Here is an 18,123-nt window from a genome sequence, read left to right as displayed (position 1 = left end):
TTAGGAATAGCTGGGGAAAAAAAAATCAATTAGAATTAGACCCTGTAAATGTGCTTTAAGAGTTTTCTGGGGATAGCGAGGCATCAGTATACTTAACTGCTGTCTACAATAAAAAATAAATGTAGCAACATTAGAAAAAACATAACTACTTAAATCAAGACAAAGGTTGCATGCAGCAAAAAATGTGTGTGTGGCATCGTTTCAGAAGGGTGTAGTAAGTCAAGAAAATGATTTAGGGCACTTAGTACCCCAGGTGATGTAATCATACTGTCATGGATCAATCAAAAATTAAATAACTTTTCATGTCACAGGTTTATTTTTACCGTTCCATAATAACCCCAAAGTTTGTCGATTAGAAAACAATTCCATTTTCTAAATAAACAAAAACACTTAAAATAGTTTTGGACAAGTTATCCCAACATCTTATTAAACTATAGAAATATATTTTTTGAATTTATCTATCAAGCTACAATCAAATTTTTCATCTGGAGTACCATGCGTTAATTAAACAATAACATTTCATGACTTTTTTTGTATCTGCAAATAGACATGCCATGCATTTTCTGTTATGTCAGTACCTTTGGTGCCACAGGAGGAGGTTTAGAAACCTTGGAGGCCCTGGAGAGAGGGAGGAATAAGGGAAAAAGAAAGTGCATAAGTTATAATTCCACAATTCATTTTTTTTTTTTTTTAAACTGTGGTTTTGGTGAATAATGACTAAACCTGAGCTGTTAGAATGGAAACCAACAAGGAGAGATTTCTGTCATCAGCTATGACACAATCCAAAAGAGTCTCACTGTTTTTTTTTGTGTCAGACTATGAAATTGAAGTTGCAAGGGCTGAAAACGTGTGACCTCTTTCAATGTGTGCTTTTGAAGGCAGCTGTTTTTAGTCTATGAAGGCCCGTATCAATCTGATACTCTTGGTCTTTGATACTCTTGATACCATGAGCTCCTTTAAAAGGTCATCTGAGGAACACACTGTTAAATTGACTCAGAAGGAATATCAGCTCATCCTAACACAGCTCATTGCTCATCTGTTTACAGTGCTGTTTAGTTGACCCGTCTGGTTTAACATGATATTGACACAATAGGACATTACATCACTGAGTTAACTAAAACAACTATTCACAGCAGTTATGGATCAATATTCACTCTTTTGAACACTTGATATAAGTCATATTAATTATTCAGAAGAGTGAATTTCCTCACTAACTGTTTCATAAGTTACACACATGGGACAAATACATGTAACTGTTGCAGTGCACTACAACTTTATTGAGCAAGAAGATACACAAGTTAACGTAAATCAAAGGTTAAGTAAGCTGTCCAGTAACCGAAGACCTGTGAATCTTTGCAGCCCTGCATTCCTTTCAGAGCGGCCCTTCTAGAAACTTCCAGAGGGAGGTTCATGTCCTTCACCTCTGTAAATTTGAACCGACAGCCTTATAGTAGCTGGAAACACATCAGTCTACACAGCTACTCATATGTTTGGCCTTTTCCTCCCTGCTTCTTGTTCCTCAGTAGTTTGCCAACAGCGTCCTGATATTGCCATCAGATTTCATCGACGTGAGATGTGAGGATCTTAAATTATATTTAAACACCTGAAGCAAAAAGGACATCAGGTCATGAAATTGTTTTTTAACAGTTCAAATCATATTTAGAGCAACTATCATCAAACTTGTGTATAAAGAAAGTTTAAAGAACGTACAGAAATATGAACAGGTCTGAGCTAAACATCTGTAAGAGCCTTTCCTCCCTCAAGGCTACTGCCCCCAATAACGTTTACCGATGAAATACTGTGGATGTTTAGAGAACTCGGTTTGTGGTTGTATGGTTTGACACTCAAAGTAAAGAAGGACAGCTGTGAATGCTGTCTTAACATAAGACTCCAAGGCTCAACCAAAAGCAAAAGCAGCTGCTTAAGTATTGGAGACGTTCCTGTTATCATTTAATGCAATACACTTCATCTGTTTCTTGTCTCAGTAAGACCTTGTCAGCAGTATGCCTGGGCTGTGGGTTTCTCTGGATGCACTATAGTGTGTAGACAACAAGTCCCCAACCAGTGCAACACCAAAGTACCCAATGACATCAAAGCTGAGGACAGCAATGACCACACTTGTGCTACAACACAGTAATATTGGTGTTATATGCATAATCATGAGACATCTTTTTTTAAAGAAATGTAACAACCGCCTCATAACTTTTAACTCGTGGTTAAAACTATAAACCAGCACAAATCAATTTCCAAAAATGTTTACTCTCTTGTATTGGTATCACCCCCAAAAATCCAGTACAGGTCGATCAGTGGGAAGGAAAACACCTGGGTATCAAGTAGGTATTTCAACTGGTTCACCGTCATCCCAGTGTGCTGTAGCCTTGATTACTCTGCAGCTATAACTGGAAACACCGACATGGAAATGCGATGGGGTCATATGGTGAGAGGGATGAAACTTTTTGTCTGGGGATTTGCATATTTCAAAGGTCATTTTAGGCTTTCAAACATGCAACCATACTGTTAAAATGACCTTTATGTTCTTGGGACTTGGCAAGTAGTTGTCTGTTACAAATGAGCCTTAGAAAACATGTTTTGATAAAAGTGCTCACGCAGCATTGGTTGTGCACTGTGCGCATTAAAACAGCAGTGTCCAAATTAGTTTTTTGTTTTCATTTTTTAAACTGTCCAAAATAAAGATATGGGCATATGGGGCTTCTGCTGGGTGCTGATAGTCCTTATAGAAGAGGAACAACAGGACCTTGCACCGCTTTAAACACTTTGCCACAGGAATGTTTCTCCATAGCTCAAATGTGTGAGGGTCAGGGAGTAAGTGGATGCAATATAGACACTGAAAGTGTGACGGTGACAAACGTGACATTTCATATGGAAACATCTGCTGGGCTGTACATGTACAGTGTGTGTGTGTTTGTTCTTCCCACCAACAGTTTAATTTGATTCACAGTTAAAGCGGGAATAAAACACGTTTCTGTTCTCTGTGCTCTGTACCTTGCATGTTTCATGTTAACTGTCAGGCTCTACTTGTCTGTTTTTCTTTAACTAGGTTTCATGGTCATGGAAGTTTTATATCATAGAACAGAGTGATTGGTCTGTTAAAGTTTTCCCACAGCAATTGTAAGGCGACAGACATTCTGATTTTGCTTTGATACCTTACCACATCTGAGTGCATGTTGTGGCTACAGTGGTGGAGTTTAAACATTTCTCCAGATTATGTTAAGTATAAGCAAGGATGTACTGGGACTGAAATTCGCCCCGGGAACGGGGAGGCCTTTTATGTGAGCGCCTGCAGGCGCGAGCAGAACATTTTTCATCAGTAATGTCAACACTAATACAGCACATCACCATTGCACTGAATCAAAACATGACCAGCAAATGGAACACTAGTCACATCGACACGTTCGCGATGAAAATGACTGAGCCAATCAGATTTCAACAAAAACGTCGATCAGTCCAAATTGGACTCAACATTGAAAGTATTACATTCCCCCCCCTTTCTTACATACAGTAACTACTGACATCTAAAATGGCCATTCGGGGGTCTTCCCAAAATTCCTGATGGCCAGTTTGCCCCTGAGTATTAGTCATTTATGTGATATTTATTCTTTCCTTTGAATATTGGTCATCAGGATTTGGGCGGGCATACGTATTTTATATGTTGTTTTAGTTTCTTGATTATTATGTTTTCCTAACAAATTATTTTTGGGAAGAACATAAGCTTTTACATAACCCTGACAGCATGCTTTTATGGGATATTACAATTTCTCAGTTCTGTTTCCACTCATTCGTAATTTGAAGGGAATGAACAAAACAGCAGGATATCTTACAAAATAATGCCCTCCAGCTCTGCAGTAAAAACTGTGTGATGTAAAACTGTTGAGTTTTACATCACAGCATTTCATATTTAAGTGCATTTTGTGTGGTCTTGAGTTGCATTTTGCTGTAGAGCGTATCTGCTATTTTCTCAGGAAACATTACATCTCCTCATCGGATATTATTGTATAATGCACTGCATCATTAAAGGAAGCTAGAGCTAGAGGGTTATGAAATGTAGCATTTTCTTGTCATATCTTTCTAACAGCAGTCTGTTTTAATGCACACCCATGTATTGCTGCTTGGAGTCTCTTTACATTTTTTTGTCTTATGCTTTTCGGTAAATGAATCAGTCATAAAGAGGATGCGGCCTCTTCTTCATCTCCTCTCAAATCACCCGTGCCCTAGCGGCTGTTCTCTGTTCTCAGTTGTGCATTTGTCTTTAATCTCTCGGGTCTATTCATACCGGAGTGAGATCATTGACCGATGTTTCCAGGGCTGTGCCCTGACATGCCATCAGCTTCACCAGCGAGCAACCAACCAGAATGAATCAATAAGAGATGGTTGCACATTCGTGTGTGTGTGTCATTGTACGTCTAAAAAGGAGGTAGGTCAACAACAAGAGTCTGTTTACGGGAAGGTGACACTGACTGGGATCTGTTAGTAACACCAGAACAAGCCGAACGCACATACCGAACTACACAAACACAGATATAGGCACTCACACGCCTGAAGGAATTTTACAACTAGAGGTGATTCTATTGCCCGATGCCTTCGTGTGTGTAACTCATAAATACACTTTTGTTTACTCATACACAAAAAAATCCCCACATGGGTGTACCCTTGAACACACACAGCCACGCACACTATATGCATGCACATGTAGCTCCTCTCAATCCCTCTCAATCGGCCTCGTTTACACAGATAAACACATCATTGTATTTCAGCATAAAACAGGCCTTTAATGAAGTGTGCTGCCAACTGGATGACAGAATCGTTAAAAGTAGTGAAGGGACAAAGGCCCAGTTGACATACACCCACACAAATACACACACACACACACACACACACACACACACACACACACACACACAAATATACACACACACACACACACACACACACACACACACACACACACACACACAAATATACACACACACACACACACACCCACACACCCACACAAATATACACACACACACACACACACACACACACACACACACACACACACAATGATGTATTATGCAGGAGGGGGGGTGACGGTGATTTCAGGTATGTGGGTTTGGCCCAGGAAATGTTACCGGTAGGTGCACAGACTACAAGGACCAGTTCATGCTCTCTGCAGCATCTGCACCTGCACATAGGCTCTAAATGAATTCACACACATGTAGACACGCAGCATGTGTGCCCAGATCTATTTTTAGATTTACTGCACCTTGGGCATTTCCAAATATTTATGTGTGTGAAAAACATGAACTAGATCCGTTTTAAATGGCTTGGTTTTCTTTCTCAGAGCTGGTCCCGTTTACCTCAAATCCGGTCTGGTTCTTTATAAACAGTGATCTTATCTTCGATTTGCACCTAATTTGTCTTGCTGAGACATTTTTTGGCAGCTCGTGCATGTACTTGCGGTAACTTTTGCATTCCTTCCAAGGACAGAAAGAAACGATTTTATCCAGCTGAAGTCCAACAAACACTTTAATACAATATTGAATAAATCAATGCAATATTTAAAAAAAAAAAAAAAATACATGGGTTGCATTCCCATGCATCCATGTGAGCAATAAGATCAAACTTTTCTCGTCTTTCCCAAGGGATCCAGCAACAGATGAAACACATGATTCAGAGAGGGGGAGACAGGAGAGAGACTTCCTCCCTCACTGTGTAAATTAGGGACTTCAGCAGCTTGGTAATTTATCTTCAGGGACAACTGTGCCCCAGGGTCATTAACGTAAAACATGGCTTTAACATTGTTTTTTCAGTCTTAACTAAATAAAGGTCATTACCCGTTTCTTTCTCTCTTCTCACCTCTTGTTTCCTTTTTTGTCCATCTCTACACTTTTCCATCCTTCTGTTGTGTTTGAATTATCTCCTCTTCTTACTTACTTCCTCCTGCCCTTCATGCTGTTGGCCGCTTTTTTCTCTTCCTTGAGAATGAGGTCACTGTTCTTCAAACAAAAGTGACGATGCTTATTGAAACAAAGCCCTCTAAAATATATGCAGTCGTCATTCCAGAAGGTGGGACACACTGTCTGAGCCCTTGTCTATTTCTTTCTTTTTCTGTGCCTTATTAGGAAGAAAGGGAACGAGAGGGCTGGTTTGGTTTCAGTTTTTTTTTTTTTTTTGTAGTTTCACCTTAAACTGAAGCAGACAGACCAACGTGACCGGGAGAGAATGCCAGGGCACCAATAAGAGCAGAGTGACTGGCAGAATTATTGCCACGTGTGGTTCAGCATTTGAGTGTCAACAGTGTGTATGTGTGTAGTGTAGTGGTGGTGGTGGTGGTGGTGTGGGGGTATAGAGGCAGAAGGAGTCAGTGTACAGTGGGTATGATGTAGCTATGAGTATATGAGAGAGAGAGAAAGATGATGACTGAACAGAGACTATAATTCCTGATTTCACTAGCTGGTGTAACATTCCTTTGCTGGTGTGATTCAATCCAAAAACAACTGTGTTATTTCTCTGCTATTTCAAGACCAGTGTGTGAGTTTATCGAGAGCTGGCCTTTAAATAGATCTGGACCCTGGGTCTGCCTGTCTTTATCAGTCCTCACACTGGGCAAGTCCATATGAGACAGGGGTCACCCACAGAGCACAAGTACTGTAGGTCTGTTTAGTGTGTGTGTGTGTGTGTGTGTGTGTGTGTGTGTGTCTGAGAGAGAGCGTTCCATGCCCCTGTATCTGTGTGTTTGATCCTCCCCATTCCTTATCCACTACCTCCCACCACTATCTCCATCGAGACCTCGACAGGCCATTCAGCTGAGTATGACGTCACACAAGATCCTAAAAGAAGCTTTGACACTGACCAGACCCAAGGAACAAAATATGTTAAAAGTAGCGCAGTTTCACTACTAAACCATAAGACAATAAAAATCAACTTTAAGTTGTCAGTATGTCAGAATGATCTGCGATTGTTTCAAAGATTGCGTTTCCATCAGTTTTTCTCATTCAAGGCAGACTACACTTCATTGAGGTGTTTTATATAGTTTCTGTAATGTTTTTGCTTCTTTATCTTCTGCCATATATCAATATGGCTGGACAAAAAGCTTGAGGGCACGGGTCGACTGTTGTTTTCATGAAAGAGGCTCTAACACTAGCTGCCTAGTTGTCTGTACTCAATGCAGACTTGACCAGACCCTCACATTTAGGTCAATATCTCTCAGTGTTTAACGTGGATATTCTGGTACTATAATGTGCTCATAAAGACACATTTTCTATCCCTTTCCTTTGGCTAAATCCGTGAAAATCCTTTGATATAAGCAGGAGATTTGATAACAATTACACAGAATGTCCTTTTTTGAACCGTAGATTACCACAGAAGAAAATGTCTTTACATGCAACACAGCCACTGTGTTTTCTGTGGTAACATAGCAACAAACAATCACATTTTATAGTAGCTCACTTTCGAACCAAAACACACAGCAGTGGACCGGTACCCTGAGGACTCTTAAAGGCAGACCATGAGAGGAAACAGGCACATTAAGTTAAACCCCACCAGAGCAGGAGAAAAGAGGCAATGTCTCCAACAGCCTGAAGGTCAACAGTACTGCATCCAAACCCCACCAGAGCACAGAAGCAGGGGGAGTAGCCCTCCTCTAATGTTCGCCACTCCACAGTATGAGGAGGAAGGGCCAGCTACACATCAGTCTTGACTAAATAAAGGTTGGAAAACAAAAACAATTGGATGAAAGTAGATTCAGTGTGAGAGTAAAAGTGTAAAAATAAATTATGAGGCAGAGAAACTGGGAAAACACAGCTGATGTACATATTTTACTGGGTTTGGGCATGACGGACATTATACACTAGAAAACATAAATTTAAGACAAAAAGCTGTAAAAAAAATATATATGGACATTTTTAAGAAAACAAAGAAGAAGAGTTACTGCTCTAACGTATGTATCTAGTCGCAAACCAAAATTCACATAATTTCAACAGATACACTGTCTACGTGCTTTTACAGCATATAATTCTTCTTAGATGTTTTCCAAAGGTCATAAAAGTAATTCTATGTAACATTAAAGGCAGGGGACATGTTTTCCTTTTAATGCGAAACAGTAAGGTTTGGCTTCAGTGGCTATAGGAGTAAGTTAGTCTGACTGGCTGCACTGTCTCTGGAGTCACTGGGCAGTAAAATAAGTTGATGGGAGGACGGGAATCCTGTGTTGTCTTTTGAAATGTCGTATAAACTTTTACAGCTCGGTTTCATAGCAGACTGACCCAGAAGTAAAAAGTTTACATATAAACAGAGGAGCTCACATGGAGGCGCCAAGAAAGACACAAGCGCAGGGAAAGGGCTGACACAAACACATGCTGCCACGCTCCCAAATAGCAAAATACAATATTTATCCTGCAACACAACCTGGCATGTTTAAAGCATTTTTCACTTACCATAGTCTTAATGACACCTGACCTGATAATGTCCAGGCATACCTCTGTGAACGCTTCAAGGCAACGCCCACACTTAAGTTTGCTAATGTTGTTTAAAAAATTTCAAAGTGTAATTGAATAAACAAATGACTCCATGGACCTAAATCGGAATGTGTGGCCAGCCTGTTTGTTTTGAAAGACGTACTAGACATTTCCACACTGCAACCAATATAGAAATCTCAAAACTGAGCTTTCTCTCTCACTGCAGCTGATTGACCAGAACCATACAACCAGAGGAGTGGAGAAACATCACACAGATCTCCAGGGCAAATCTGGGTTTATCAGATTTGGCATGTCGGTGCTGTCAAACTCATTTAAAGTACATCCTAAACAGTGTTTCGGAAGTTACACAACACAGGTCAAACCCAACACGACCAAAGCCCCGGTGTGATTTCATGAGACTCGGATGAAGATTACATTGTTTCAACTGTGGGTCCTGGTGGACGGAGGAAGTTTAGGAATCTCTGCCTCGGAGGCAAATTCGGTACATGCTGGGGCTCCGTAAGAAAAACCAGTGGTACAGGGGGGCCCAGACTGGATGAGGAAATCCATGTGATAGGAGGATGATTTAAAGCAGAGATTGAAGATTGAAGATTAATAAGTCTTTGTGCTGCGGTTTTGTTAGATCGGGCCCTGCATATGGTCTCAAATGATGTGCTTATGTCTTGCTACATCAACAATGTGTGTATCCGGCAGAAGAATAAAGAGTCAAATGTAGATTTAATGTGAGTGAGAGAGGCAGATCGCGAGTTCTATTTTATGCTGTCTACTTTACAGTTTATAGTCCGCTCTCTGGTAGCTCGCAGTTATTTTTTCAAGGCCGCAGAAACAGAAACAATACATCAGAGAGAAATACAGACTAGAGGAGACAGCGCTCCAGCTGGGTCCAGTGCTCAGACAGCCTGCCCATCAAAATGATATGCAGCTGGATCAGGTAGTGTTTTCCATATTCAGCCTCTGGCCTTAGGTCTGTCGAAAGGGTTATGAATATCAACGTGCGTCAGTATCACTCAGAGGACTCACTCACAGAAGATGCAAGATTTACTGACTTATTGTTGATTCTCGGTTCAGTGTCCAACCTTCTGTTTCTGTTTACTTGATCCATTTCTTTCTTTCTATCTCTCTCTCTCATAGCTCTTTTTGCTAACACACACACACACACACACACACACACACACACACACACACACACACACACACACACACACACACGCACACACACACACACACACACAAGCACATAAGCACACTTCCCTCAAGTTGTTGTCTGAGTGATGCTGAGAGTCTCATTAACTTGGGCGACTGTGATAGAGATCATAAAATGATCCTGGCTCTGACATTGAACAAATACCTAAAATGATGGAATTTCTTCAGCTGCTTTTTTTCTCTCTCTATAAAATCATAGTATTTTCAACAGATGAGCCTGAAGAGCGTGATGGTGGAAAGTGGTCAGGGATGGACGAGAGTGCACGAGTTACACAACTCATGCATCAGTATGTGCATCTACTGTATTTTTGTTTATGCATATAGATGCATAAATATGTAATTATGCAATGAACATACAGTAGATTGTGTTAAAAAGTAACAAAGATAGCTTAATAGACACACAGAACTACTCATGCTCCTAGGATTACACTCTCCGCCTCAGTTGTCATCTGATTATGTAAGTCAATCAGGTCAAAAACAAATACAGTCGTGAGTCATTTGGCTAAATTTAAATATATCCCAGGCAATCTGAACTGATAACACTCAATGTGAGAACACCAAGAGAAGATGGTGAATTGCATAAGGGCCATGAGTGTATTTAGTTTCAAAACATGTTGATTACAATTTATTATAGAGTCATTTGTAACTCTGCTGAGTGTACAGCTTATGTTCCGACTGGGCCTTACACCCTGACAGTCATTTATAGTAATTACTCAGTGCTTAAGAAATCTAACTTCCTCTCATTAGTACAGATGATTCTTCCCACGGCCCGTTTCGGGTATCATTCAACATTGCTCGCTGTTCTAAAGATGAGAGCTCTTGGCTTACACTAAGATTTATTTGGCAAATAGCAGAGAGGAATTTAAAAAAAAACAGATGAGTTTAACACAGTGTTCTTGGCCTCAGAATATCTGTGGGCTACCTTCACAGACCCCTAATGTTCCTGGGATTTGTATTTCCTTTGGCGAAAACAACAGACTAGCAAGAGACAGGCAGAAACAGGTGTGTCTAACTGTAGAGCTCTGCATTGTCTTGGTATTAGGATATTACAGGAAAATACTAAAAGCCTAGCCAAAGATGACGGTCATCAGTTTTAAATGATCTTTGGCAAATACTACTGACCAGTGAAAGACAGAGACAGGTGAGCCCAGTTTAACACTCTTGGCTTTGGAACATCTTTGGCAAGTATCAGAGCCGAGTAAAGTGACAATGGCAGCTGTGTATGGTGACTATGAGTACGGAGGATTTGCAAAGGGCTTTGAATTTGATGTCTTGCAAATTCTATCTGATCAAGCCAATACTATACTTGTTTAACCTGTGTACACCACATTTTGACTCCTTTTATTAGGCTTTTTTTTATTGAAAGCAGTATGACTGGCAATAAAAACCCCATGTAGATTAGTGAATGAGCATTGGTAAAGCCAGGGCCAACAAAGTGAGAGGGTGGGGATATATAAAAATAATGAGTCAGCCGAACATAACATTAGACCTCTGTGGTTTGAGTTAACTATTGAGGGCCATCAGTCTTCAGACCAAACCAAATCATATTTACCCGATCAAGCACACGTTTTGCAGTAATATCCTCTTAGGAGTAACAGAGCGCAACGATGGCCTACAGGTCAAGTAAATAATCATGAGTACCAGTTAACCGCCATCAAACTACAGGGGCTACCCTGTCAGAGCATGGGTTCTAAATGTTTTAATATCACACTAATCACTCTATTCGTTCTGCCTCACACCTCTATGTGCCCCTTCCTAGAAAATCGCCTGCTTTGCTTTGCTCTGAAACACTTCAGCAGGCCAAATGTTTTCCAGTGTAGTTGCATTAACCCAGGTATTTCTGCAAAAGCATGCTCTCTCTCTCTCTCTCTCTCTCTCTCTCTCTCTCTCTCTCTCTCTCTCTCTCTCTCTCTCTCTCTCTCTCTCTCTCTCTCTCTCTCTTTGTAAATAGGGAATCCAATTATCTCTCTCCTTCAAAGACAAGCTTGTTGAAACACGCTGTTCTTGTTACACATGGGCCAGTTCCAAGTAGGCATGCCTTCCATTCTGGGTTTCATTTAAAAGTTAAGCTAAAAAAAGAGAATAGATCGTTTGATTAAAGTATCATTATAGTCTAAAATCATGTGACTGACACATAAAACAAATGACTTATTTTGTAACTGACTCTCATACAATGAGAGGCCATTAGTCATGCATTTCAGATGTTATTGTGAGGATAATTACATAATTACATTACACATGAACCTCTGTGCTAGAAGTAGCCAGTGGCCAGGCCAATGTATCCCTGTTCGTTGAGCACGTGGCTGTGCACAAGCATCAGCATATCCATGTACAACCCGGGCATCTCGTTGACCTCTATCCAGAGAACACAATGTAAACAAAATGAAAATGTATACCCCAACCCAGCATGTTATTCTCTCACTCAACGCTTTGTCCACGCACCCAGAGCCAACTTCTAGACTCAAAATAACTCCAGCAGCTGCCATGGGATCTGTGTGTGTGTGTGTGTGTGTGTGTGTGTGTGTGTGTGTGTGTGTGTGTGTGTGTGTGTGTCTGGGTTTCTGTGCATGTCTTCTTTAGGCACATTAAAGTGTACCATGCCATGTAGTATTTAGGTCACCAGTTTAATTTTGTGTGTACTGTATGTAACATGTGAATGAAAATGATTGGGTGTGCAATAGTGCTGAGGCAAGCTACACTTCCTTGCTGACTGATGTGATATATGCATGTGTGTGTGTGTGTGTGTGTGTGTGTGTGTTTGTCAGTAAATCAGTGCCACCACAGCCAAACAACAACACCAGTGTTGCAATTCCGCTTTACTGCACATCCCCAATAAATCTAAAAACCTGATTGTGTTTGTCCATGACTTATTATTGCCTGTCCCCGTGGCTTTCTGCATGAGTACACACGACTTTACTATTATAAATGTGACGCCTCCACCACTGAAACTCTCAGTCACAGAGAATTGGCCTGTCAAACACTGTAATTATCCTGCTTGAGATCCTTTAAACAGGGTTTGATCTCCACTCTGATAAAAAGAGAAGTGGAACCAATTAACCGAGCACAACAAAAAGCTGCTTCAAAAACTTTTCTTCCTTGCGCAGTCACTTGTTTACTCAAATTGTGCATTCATTTGCAGCGCTCCGTGATGTGCCTACAGTACGTACTTCATACGTGGGTGAGTGCATCAGGTCAACTGCATTTCAGTTTGGACCTTTTAGCTCCCTCGAACACATCGACATCTTGAGACTGTGCCATCACTGGTGAAAAGCATTCAAACACACACATGCACACAGGCCCATTAAAGTAGCTTAGCTGTTGGGAATAAAGCCTAAAACCAGACACTGGCAGCTGAGGTGCATAACAGTGAAATACAAAGGTGGTTTTGTTGAGGCACGGGTTGATTGGTTGTAATGGACAGCTTAATACTTTGGTGTTCCTCTAAAGAGAATAATGACATCGCTTAAGAGGCGAGTTTAAGTGTTGAGACTTTGTGATTGCACTATAGTGGGACTGCTTAATGACAGAGTCATCAGCGTGGAGAAACAACTTCCCTCTGAGTTTGTAATTCCCCAGCAATTTACCTTAAACTTTACGTTCTAATCCTATTCTTCAATGACATCCTCATTACATTACATTACATTACAGTCATTTAGCAGACGCTTTTATCCAAAGCGACTTACAATAAGTGCATTCAACATTGGTAATCAAAAGAACTACCAGTCACCAGAAGTCATACGTACATTTCCTTTTCCAAACAAGCATCTAAGAGCATGAAGCAGAGCACAACTCAGAGCCAAAGTACATCCTCAATGTCAGCTTTTCACTCTCCCTTATTTGTCCCTTTCCTGTCTGAATTCTCTCTCTGCCTCCTTTTTCCTTGTAAACCTTCTCTCTGCCCATCTTTAATCATCTTTTCAACCACAGCTCCCTCTGCTCTACCTCACAGTTCATCTAACCTAATCCTGCTCTGCTGACAACTACTTAATTACAATTATATACTAATTAGTTTTATGCAACTAAAGTACTTTTGGCTACTGTGGCTAACAATGGTTTGGTTTGGTTAAATGTTAATAAATCGATTGCCTAAACATAACCATAAAGTCATGCTTTAGTTAATAGGATATTCAGATATCAGATATTGTAGAAGATCTGAACATTTTTGGAATCAACATTTTGTTAATCAATAAGGTTTCTTCATTTTGTTAACAAGAAACACATTTGGTGTTGCAAGTTAGTAGTATATAAACATTGTTATTGATTCTTGCTCAGTTGAATGTTATGTACTAAAACATTACCTGATAGTTTTTGTGTGTGTGTGTTAAGAATACATGCTCCACATGTGTCTACATCTCCCTCATAGTAAAACATGAGGGAGTCTAGCTAACAATATATTAGTTTTTTTTTTACATAGTTCTCATCTAAATGGAATTCAGTTTCAGCTGAAGAAGAAAATGTTTCACCAACAAAAGAAATTCCCAGAAACTCAAGTGCACTTTTCCCACAGTCGTGCATAAGAAGTCTTAGTCAAATAGTATGGATATCTATGAACCTAAACATGGAGCAGTGATGTGTTGACGTTCTCACCTTGTGCCATCAAGCAGGGTGATCCATGGTTTACAGAAACTGCAGATGTTAACTGAGTTGATCAGAAACCGTTGGCCTTGGAGAAACCATCTCCATCATTGTTTATGTGTCTCTTTCATCTCTTTGCCATGCTGCGTTACTTCCATTGGCCACCCCTTGACTTCTTTTAGCTTTTTCTATCTTTCTTTCTTTCCGGTTTCTTTCAAAATTTAAACCTCACTCTCTCAGCAAGAGAGGTGGAGACACAAACACTGACTCAGTTTGACAGAAAGCTCTGAAGGCTCCAAAGGTCAAGAACCGAACATTTGTGTTGTGAGAGCATAACAATACAGAGTGCATTCCTAGACAGAAGAAAAACTCAGGCAATGATTGAAATGTCAAGTAAAACAACCAACACATTTCAGATTAGTAACTATTTATTCCCTTACCGCTATTCCAGCTGTGCAGGAAATGTGTCTAATTTAATGTGAGAGAAATACAATTTACACAGATAAAATAAATAAGAAGAAGAAGCTGGTAGACAGTATTAAACAATTAACTGAATCATTGTATGTGACACTGATGATACTAATCTATGAAAGCCTACAGAATCTCTCACTCAGTCACACTGTGATAAAGCAACACACTTACAGACCCACAATTCAATTTACACACTGCACTGCCAGAAACTTGCTGCTGTAGCCAAATGCGGAGATGTAGAAGTGAAACTCACTGTATCTAGAAAATGTTGTCTGTGCACTCTGCACATACAATGATCATGATCATTGAAACAAACCGTGAAGCAAGTGAGATGGAATCTTTGTAAGTAAAACAAAAAGAAAGACAAATCAATAAAAGAGGGATCATTCCTGGATGAAAGAAGCTGATAGAACAGCCTTTCATGTATGTGAGATCTGGTTTGTAAACCTGTGTGATGTAAAAAGCCTGCTTTTTTTAACAGGGAAACCAGTTGATAGAGTGACTGCCAAAGCCTATAGTGCATCAAGAGTTTGCAAAATGATCCGCAGAAAATCAGCTGGATAAGCTGGAATAAGTGGGACAACAACAAACTTACCCTGATGTCATTTTGGCACCTGCTACTAGCAGTTTCAGTGGTGGTTGCTTTGCTTGCTTTACTGCCATGGGTTTTCCACTGTAGAAATAAGTCTCACAGACAGCTAAATGAATGTTGGTGAGTGTTAATTACACTGGTAACCATGGTATTTGCATTCATGCATTTACCTGGCTTCACCTTTCAGGCAATAAATCCCAGTTCTGTTCCAGTCAGTGCCAGGATAATTTTTTTTTTCTTTACATCTGCCATGTCATCCTTAAAAATAATTAGAACCTGGACAATTTTTGCACGAGTTTAAGTTTTTCCTGGAGAAACAACTTTATTCTACAGCGTTTCCTTGTCTTGTCCACACATCTGCTGTCCATCTCTTCTCCCCATCACTGGTTTATTTGGAAAAGTAATAACAACCTGTCTCCTTTTAAAATACACACATGCAGACACCGCATGAATTGTTAACATTTCTCTGTATCTTCTCGCTATTATCATTCCTGTTGCTATCTGACCCAGTGACAAACCCAATCAAAATGTGCAGAGAAGAAAAACTGAAAGAGAAGCGAGCGACGCCTGTGAAAACTAACAGAAATGAGGGACGAGATTGGTTCTTTCCATTACGCATGTAAACCTATTAAAGTCCAGATGTTGACCTAGGCATGACACTTTTTAAATATACAGCACCGTATGTCTAACTCGCAGTACCAATGAGTGCCAAGCAACAAACAGAATGAAACCTTAAAACTCTGATCTTATTTCTTATTGTTAATGGAGTCTGGAGAAGGCACAGGGATTACACGGTCAATCTTCTGGACCCTAAAGTATCCTAGTAAAGCAGAAGCTGGAGCCAGTTATCCCCAAAGCGGCTGCCTGGTCACACCGCCTAAACAATATAATACTGCCACTTAATGAAAAAACCTGTTCCATGTGTTTCCAATAGGGCATGAATCAGCCCTTGAAGGGTTGATGTCTGCCACAGACACAGAGCGATGCAGAACAGATAATCCTTTAACTGGTCCCCCAAACAAGCGCACCCTTACATGAGATTTGTTCAGTTACACTGGGACTTGGCAACTCTTTAGGCACCTAATTGGAAACAAAAGTCTTTGGGAAAAGACGCTTAATCGCTGTCTTGTCGATAGTTAGATGATGAGACAAGATTTTTTTAAATCCACCAACCATCTCTAAAGCTGACTAAATAATATATTAAATCACATTTGTTTCATTTGCACAAACTATGAAGTGTAAAAACAACAGGTTGTGTTTTTTACGGAAGGTTAGGTGCTGGACTATTTCTTGGCTAGCTTCTTGTAGTGCAGTTTTTATTTTTACCTTTGGACTGTAGCTTTATATTAAACAGATTGGCGAGTGGTTTCAATCCTCTGATCTAATTCATGCAGAGAAAGCTAGTAAGCATATTTCCCAAACTATTCCTTTAAGAGAAGATATATGGTGTGCCAGGCATAATAATAAATCAAATGTTTGGCAGGTTTGAGTCTTGCAAAGCGTCATGCTCATATCAACCTCTTTCACTATATGCCAAACGTTAGATGAAGCACAGAAATGTTGAATCCATTAGTCGTCTCATCCACATATTTGATGCAGCTTTAGGGAGACAAACTATAAAATCAGATGCATGTGCAGAAGTATTGTTCCACTGTGTAAACCATGAGTCAAACTACACTTTGCTTAAACTAATCACTGTAATAAGCAATCAGTAAGAAACCTTTATATTTATGTTTTTTCAATATGCTGAGAAAGGCTTTCCGGTGTAATTGAAACAGCTTTAAAGGTATAAATCAAACGACTGCCGGACCGATGGGTTGTATATCTTCCACATTGTTGTCAGCCAAACCTGGTTGACTTTCTTCAGAATAAAAAAAACCTTTGCAATCCATCAGAATATGAACTTCCACTTTGATCGGTAAATCATCCATCGACGAAGTGTCATTCTAAGACCCGCTTCACCCATCATAAAAATGAGTTTGATCATGGTCTCTCTTTCACAGGAACCCACACGCTGACCCTAAATTACTATAAACCCTGTGGTATTCCAGTATGTGTTCTCTACCACTCAACCAAAAGCAAACATCTTCGGTCTGTCATCATTTGGACACAAATTAGAGGACATGATCAGTTAGCCCCAAACAAGGGGAGGGGTGAAAGAAAGATGAAAGTCATGGAGGGAGGACAGAATGTGAAACCCAGACACCGACGAAGAGACAAATCAAAACTCACAGAAGGAAAAGAAAACTGAGAATTTTAATACTTCAAAGTTAATTTTGATTTCAAGAACCGTAGCAAAATCGATTCATTTTACCTCTGTATACTGTTATACTGTAAATCTGCTCCCTCTTTCATGATCTTGAATACCAAAAGAACAAGTGTAGGAGCCTTGAACATTTGTGTATAAATGAAAACAGACGCTTGCCTACAGGTGCTGCCAAGGAACCGGACAATTCAAACCACATGAAAACCAATATAAAGCCACACACACACACACACACACACACTGCAACACAATTGCTTGTGAAAAATCAGCTCCACTGTACAACAAGATTCCACCAAACGGAGAGGAGTAGGCCTTGGGGAAGAGGGGGTGGTCCACATGTGTGATGCTCTAGCTGGGATTTCAGTTTTTCCTCTTTCCTTCAGGGAATGGAACATCAGGCAGAACTAATGGTGTTGCTGTGTTAAAGCGAAGATTAATTTCTACAACAACAGTGAACATCTGCCTGTATGCGGGATGTCGGGGTTCAAAGGGAAAGCATGGACTTCAAATTTGCAGAGATGGGTTGTTTGGGAGTG

General features: G+C 40.2%; 1 protein-coding gene across 2 annotated transcripts in view; it reads right to left on the bottom strand.

The window, feature by feature from the left end:
* pdlim5a (PDZ and LIM domain 5a) overlaps nucleotides 1-18,123 on the bottom strand; it is a 55,851-nt gene that overhangs the window by 24,517 nt on the left and 13,211 nt on the right. For both annotated transcript variants that reach the window (XM_068704293.1, XM_068704295.1), the window contains exon 4: nucleotides 579-618. In XM_068704293.1, the coding sequence (XP_068560394.1) occupies nucleotides 579-618 (40 nt within the window). The remainder of the gene's footprint in view (nucleotides 1-578; nucleotides 619-18,123) is intronic.

This window comes from Cebidichthys violaceus, unplaced genomic scaffold (genome assembly GCF_023349555.1).
Source record: "Cebidichthys violaceus isolate CVI_PGR_0920_01 unplaced genomic scaffold, fCebVio1.0.p SCAF_9, whole genome shotgun sequence".
Taxonomy (NCBI): domain Eukaryota; kingdom Metazoa; phylum Chordata; class Actinopteri; order Perciformes; family Stichaeidae; genus Cebidichthys; species Cebidichthys violaceus.
Note: the sequence above shows the minus strand (reverse complement) of the source record. Positions and strands in the feature narration are given on the sequence as shown.